We start from the raw sequence: 6969 nt of genomic DNA on the forward strand, positions 1-6969 counted from the left end.
GTTACTGTTTCCATGGTGTGGGCGTGGCCTCTCTTCCATGGCAGCTGAGTAACAGGGAGATTAGCAGGGATGCTTTTGTAGAGTTAGTAGGAGCTGGGACATGAATGAACTGCAAGTTCCTCAGGGAAGGTTTCTGTCTGTTTCCTTTCTTAAGCTGTTAACACAGTTAAACGAGTGTTAAATGATGACACACAGTCATTCCAATAGGCTCTGTAAGTAGACACAAAATGCCACCAGTGAGAACTGCAGGTCCTGCTGTTCCTGTGGAATAGCAGTTCCTAATGCATTTCTGAGTGTTTTCTAAAACAGGTTCTTATGTGTGCAATTTCTCAGACCACTGAAGCTAATCTCCTTAAATACCAAAGCTTGTTTAAAAAAAATAATGATCTGAACTCATGTAAAGTATATTAGGTGTTCATTCCACTGGGACAGTAAAGTACCATTCAACTTCGTAAGCATTTTGAAGACAGTAAGTGCATCCTCATGCATGGTTGCACTAAGCAGCGTAGATAGAGGAAGGCCATTGGTTGGTACATTCACCTAGGTTACTATGAATGCCCATTGTGAACTCCTTCTAATGTGTTGTGCCCTCAGTAGTTCATGTATGGAAAATGATTTGCCCATTGTGTGATGCTTTCTCTGTCTGGTTTGCATTTTGTTCCTCTTGGCATGTCTGCCCGAGTGCATCCTCCTCCTCAGGCTAGGTGCCTCCCTGTGTAGAATTCAGGAAACTAAATGCTCCAGCAATGTCTAGGTTCCCTGAGCAGGGCCCTGCGATTTCAGTCTGTGAAGGAGTTTGGGTACCCCGAGAAGAACCTCTCTGCTTACTCTCTGGATTGTTGTAGACAACCACGGGTCCCAGAGTCAGTAATTTCTTAATGAGGGATTGCCACTCTGGGGATGGTGAAGCAGCTCAGTGACAACCTGAGTTCTGTTCCCAGGAGTCATGTGGTGGAAACAGAATCTCCCGGCTCTGACAGCTTGTCCTCGGATTTACACCCTCATGCACACACATGTACACATATGAACACATACATGCAGATATCATCTAAATAAAAGGTAATACAAATGTTTGCTGTCTCTGAGGCAACTTACTTAAAAGACACTGCCATACTTAATCACTGAAATGTGAGGCCACATGCCTGGAGTTGGGTAGCCTGAAATATAATTATGATTTTACCAACACGCAGTGGGAATTTAGAGATGAAGTGGTGGAGCAAACACAATTGCTGTTTGTTTATATCATAGGAGGCATTAATAGTGGCTTCTAACTGAATAGTAGACCGAGTAGTTGTGAATTGGCATGGCCGCATGAGCCAGCTTTCTCCTAAGCTGGCTCCATATCTGTGGATTCCACATGTGCAGACAGAACCAGCTGTTCTCTCTGGAAATTTCAAAAAGTTTGCCTTGTGGCAGGTTGGTTTCTTGTTCTTATTCCTTAAACAGCACTGTGTCATGAGTATTTACAGTGTTCCCACTGAATTAGGAACAGACATGCTTGTATGCAGAGGTTAGAAGCAAATACTATCATTTGATGTAAAGGATTCAGTATCTAAGAGTATGATACCAAGGGGTGATTCTGGAACCAATCACTTGAGATGATGTCTGCCCTTTCAGTCCATAATAAGCCAGGGACTGTTGTCTGGGGAGAGGAGCAGTTGCCTGTGGCGTTGAGAGATTGAATAACCGTGGTGGAGTGATATGAGTCATGGATAGTTCAAGCTGAGGCTTACGTAGCAGCCTGTGCCTCTGACACTGTGTCACCACTTTCCCAGTGAGGATGGCTCCACTCCTGCAGGCAGTCTCACAGACCAAATAGGAATCTGATGGGAAAACAGGTGATTTATTTTATCAAAGTGAGCCAAGTGTGATGGTGCATGCCAGGAATACTGTCTGCTTGGAGGCTGAGACAGGATTGTGGAGGATCATGAGCTTCAGGCTAGCTTGGGCCATTTAACAAGAACTTTTTCTCAAAATCAGGAAGGGCTATAGCTCCATAGTAGCATATTTGCCTGGCACGTGCAAGGTCCTGGGTTTAGTCTCTAGTGCTGCAAAACCAAAATCTACACAATACATGTGTTGTAAAAAATGAACAGTAGTGCGTGGAGTCAGCAGTGATTAATATTGCTCCTCTGAACATCCTACTCCATCTGTTCTCATTCCCGATTCTACAGGAATTTTCCTACGTTGGAGCAGATCCTCCAAGTATCTGGATGAAGCATATGAAGAAATGGTTAACATCATTGAATATAACAAGGAGTTACAAGCCAAGGTCAATATCCTGAGGAGGCAGTTGGCTGAATTGGAAACAGATGATGGTCTACGAGAGAGTCCTTGAAGGATGTCCCCATCTGTCCTGAGGACCTATCTAGGCCTGAGTCCGTCTCTCCCTCCGTTTGCCCTTCAGTTTACTGTACACAGTAACCTTGAACTTGGCTGTAGATGTGGGATCCTGTAATGTTACGGCTTTCTCAACACTGCAAGATGGAGGTCTCCTAACACACACCAATGTGGCCTGGTAGGCCTTTGCCATGGGAGCAGGAGATGCTGTCACATCACTAACTGTATGACACCTGTGCCCTATGCTGTCCTCTATCACCGCGTTCTGAACAGTGGTCCAGTCTAGTTAACAGTCCATCGAAAATGTGAGCCAGGCTTATACGCATTCAAATATAGAAGTGTTTTTTAAAACAGAAATGGTTGAGAAGCCAGAATTTTGTGTTTAACATGTCCTCCTGCCCCTACTCCCCACCCCAGCTGTAAAACGACCATTCTCCTTTAAAAACAGTTTTGGACTAACGAAGCCTATTTTGTCAAGAAGGAAAAATTCAGAATAGTTATTTGCGATAAATCTTTCTATAAGGGCAACAGGTGTGGTCCTCTGATAATTTCATTAAGAAAGGGTAAATTTACAGGTAGACACTAACAGTCTTGCCATAGAGAACTGAAGTAGGAATTCCTTTCCTCGCTGGTAGCCATCTGCTACTGTTGCATTGGCCTTTCAGGTTTCTGACCATACATACAAAATGTGCTTTGAATGATGGGTGTGAATGAGACTGTAGCTTGAATAGAACTCACTTTTTAGAACTATACAACACGTACAGAATCTGTAAGTCAGAGGTCTGAGTTCTTACTGCGCTGGTCGGTATCTGTGTGACTCATTTTACTTTTAAGTATTCTGAGTCGACCTGTGGCACAGCTAGACTTTCAAGTCAGCTTGAGCCACTTGTAAATCTGTCTGCCGACTTGCTCTGTCTATTAGGCAGATAGGATTGCACTGGGCTGGGGAGCTGGGAAAGTGGCACAGCTGTCTGACGCCTTGCTGTATCAGAAGCAGTGGTGCAGCAACTGACTGCCTTCAGCTCAGGGTGTGGCTGGAGGCAGCACCTCTCTAATCCCAGCACTTGGAAGGCGGAGGCAGGAGGACTTTAAGTTTGAGGCCAGCTGAGCTGTATTGTGGGTTCCTGGCTAGCCTGCCCTACGGGGTGAGAATGTTTAAGAGATTCTAACAGGATCTGTGGCCGCTGCTTTCCGTCTCCAGTTGTCCTGCCTCCTCTCCCTTTCTCCTTCCTTCCACCTGTGGCAGGTCAGGAACCAACTCAGCAGCCCCGGTTCTGCTGGTGGCTTTGTCCACTGCCACCTCTGAGTTCAGCTCTGTTCTTTACCTGCTCTTTGTCTCACTGATGCGCAGAGCACAAGCGAGGCTCCTTGCTCTAGGCCTGTTTTATGCCAACTGTCCTTCTTAGTTTTGAAGAAATTGCCTGATTTCTTGGGGCTGTTCAGTCACCAGCCCTGTCTGTCACTCTGCCACCACCCTACATGTCCTGTTTTTGGCTCAGCTACATGTGAAGGAGTCCTCTACTTCTCAGCTGATGGACCCATGAAGGAAAGCATCTGGAGGGTTGTTCCTCTGTGATTTCTTGAAGTGATTGTGGACCAGGCGTCTGTGCACAGAAACTTGGGGATTTTATTTTGCTTAGCTAAGGAGAGGTCTGCTGCCTCCCATCCTCCCCCGTGTGCCTGTCTCCCTGATGAACTTGATGTGCATCCAGAGTCATAACAATGGTATCCAGTACCTTTGCCTGTTTCCTTTTCCCATGAAATAGCACTCACCACTGTTTTTGACAAGCTTGCATTTTAGTGTGGATTTATAAATAGAGATTATCATTTATCATATCATATCAGCTTTGAAAGCAAATCTTGGTATCAGTCCACTTTCCAAGGATTATTTAATAATGCAGTTGCTACAGTTTCCCTAACCTCGAGAGCTCGCTCAAACACAGGTGTGTTATCACCGTGAGTTGAGGGTTTTGAGGAGTCACGCCATCCACACCCTTCCCTTGGGTGCAGTGAATAAATACAGCAGCTACACTCGGGAAACTGGTTCCGTGTTTTGCTGAGTTGCTTGAATGATCATGGCCCCAAAACCTCCAGTGAAGAGGATGGAGGCACAGTTCACAAGCAAGTGTGGCTGCGTAGGGTCCAGTAATAATCAAGTGAGACCTCAGGCTCCCCTGCACCCATGGTCTCTGCTTACATCTGTGCGGGGATTTCACAGTGTAGGCCACAGACTGAAAGTGTCAGAGGTCATTACCCTCCTTTCTAAGCAATGCAAGGATGCTTTGGTTTAAATCAGTAATTTTTTGAAAATCAGAAAACCAGAGTTACTTGATCATCTAAGAAACCTGAAACAACATTGTTGGCAAGACTTTACAGTGATGTCAATAATTTTTTATTATTTATTGTGAAGAGAAAAGGAAAAATAATGAAATCCAATAGATTTAGCATACATGTTTTAAGGAAAAATTAGACTTTCTAAAGGCAAAAACTTAGAGTGATCTTTTCAACCAGTCTGAGAAGATGGTAGCAGACAGTTTTTGAAAACTCCATAGCCAGGGTCTGAAAACTTTGATGTTGAGGCCTGACATAGAGTTGGGTCTTACTGCTGCGTTTCATTTTGAAAAATGAGCTGTAGTGGGATTTTAGCCTTTGTTTTGGTCAGGATTTGGGTTTGTGCTAAATCTTATCACAGGAAAGATTTGACCAGAATCTAATCTCCCAATGTGAAAACTGGAGTAGAGCCTTTTTCCCCATCTCAGCTCTAGACACCCGGGCCCCAGGAGGTGTCTGGTTTGGGGGGTGGAGCTCTTGTCACTGATAGGCTTGCTTACCAGATGTCCGTCTGAAGCTGAGGCTCTAAGGCCTGTCCGCTCATGCTAGTGACAGTTGCATGAGGGTGTGGACATTTAGCCTTAGAAAAGTTATTCCTGAGCAGGAAATGGATGGGAACCAATTCCCACCCCACCTGTTCCTGGAAACCTTGGTCTTTATGGACAGATGATGTCACTGGACACGTCTGGTACGGATTATAGCATTAGGTCCTCATTGTGTCTCAAGATGGCTTCTTTGCGATGTCAACACAAAGAAAGCGCTCCTTCAGAGCTGGGATTTGGAAGTCACTACCAGAGAGTGTTTCTGTGTTCTTCACCGTCTTAACAGGAAACACGAGGAGACTGATTTCTCCTTTTGTACTTATTGGCAGATGATACGATGAGCAAAATTGCCTTTCTACTGTAAGTTTGCACATTTCTAGTTCTTCTAATAAATTTGGCTCTGCTTTCACTCCGCCTCATAACCTACTGCCCACAAGAGTTTCTTCCTTTGACCCACCATCCCGGAGGAAACTTGAGATTGTCGAACTCGGCTGTAGACTTCTGAACTTGTCTGGACAGTCCTGCAGAGGCGCCAATTGTGCTTGTGGTGAGCAGTCAGGAAGCTCACAGTAGGCACCGCACTGTCCTCATGGAGCCAATGTTCAGAGCCTTTCTCTAGCCGCCTGCAAGTCCCTGCATTGACTGTGATCTGTAGTAAGATGACATCGTGCAGCACCGCCTGCATTGGTTGGGCAGAGATATTGGCTTCACTTTTAAATTGCACATCTTGGGAAAGGTGGGGTATTCCCACACGTGTATCTAGAACCCTGTTGCTTAGTCCTTAGAGGTTTGCTAGGTTTACACTAGAAATAATTGTACTTGCACACGTAGCTTAAATTTAGAAAAAGACTGTATTTCCGCTGTAGCTAAGCATTAGGCCTGTATTCTGTGTACTGAATGTGACTCTGTACTGAGACACACTGTCATTCCTGTCTTACACAATAAACTTACACTGTATGGCAATCGTGTTTACAATGTACGCTTTCCTGAAACTTGAAACTGCTGTGTGGAACAGTTTCTTATTGTACGTTTGTCTGCGCACCTGAGTGTGCAACACACATAGACTCTTCGGGAAAATTCCGAGTGTTTGTAAGTCTACACAACATTTTACTGCCTGTACTGTTCACCTAGCAGTGAGTTGATTTACGTCAAGTAGCTGGAGCCAGTCCCCGAATTGGTTTGTCACTGGTATAGCACATCGAGAAGCAGTCTGTTGAGTATGGCACTGGTCGGTAAATGATATTTTTGTGTCCGGTTCCTGCCTCAGAGGACTGTTACATAGATGCTGGTGTAAATCTCTAGACAGTAGTAATAAAATTTGAGTATATTCAACTGCTGCTCTATGGAATCTGATTTTACAATGTCTGAAATATTTGTGAGGGCTTTTGTTTGTGTTTCAGTTGAAATTGCTGCATTTCTATGATTGTTGTTGTTAGCAGTAGTAGTGGTGATATTGGATATTTTGCCTTCATCTGTGTCTGTGCACTACATACATGCAGTCCCCAAGGAAGCTGGAAGAGAGCAGGAGAGCCCCTGAGGCTTGAGGTGCCAACAGCTGTGAGCTGCCAAGTAGGTGCTGGTAATAGAGCTGGGTACCATGTAGAGCCATTTCTCCATACATTGTTTAAAAATTAAAATCTGAAAAACAGTACAACGATCTCTTCCATGCTGTCCTTCAGGAGTGAATTGAGGACATTTCCGCAGTTTCTATTTGTGTGTGTGTGCGCGCGCGCGCATGCGCATTGTTACTACTGTT

At 44.8% G+C, this 6969-nt stretch overlaps 1 protein-coding gene across 1 annotated transcript in view; it reads left to right on the plus strand.

Moving 5' to 3' along the window:
* Nucleotides 1–6545, plus strand: part of Mtmr9 (myotubularin related protein 9) — a 24218-nt gene extending 17673 nt beyond the window's left edge. The window contains exon 9 of the mRNA XM_050152158.1: nucleotides 2175–6545. Within this exon, the coding sequence (XP_050008115.1) occupies nucleotides 2175–2338 (164 nt within the window). The 3' untranslated portion in view covers nucleotides 2339–6545. The remainder of the gene's footprint in view (nucleotides 1–2174) is intronic.
* Nucleotides 6546–6969: the final 424 nt, after the last annotated feature.

The sequence above is a fragment of the Alexandromys fortis genome, unplaced genomic scaffold (assembly GCF_014885135.2).
Source record: "Alexandromys fortis isolate MF-2015 unplaced genomic scaffold, M_Fortis_MF-2015_v1.1 scaffold_75, whole genome shotgun sequence".
NCBI classification, from domain to species: domain Eukaryota; kingdom Metazoa; phylum Chordata; class Mammalia; order Rodentia; family Cricetidae; genus Alexandromys; species Alexandromys fortis.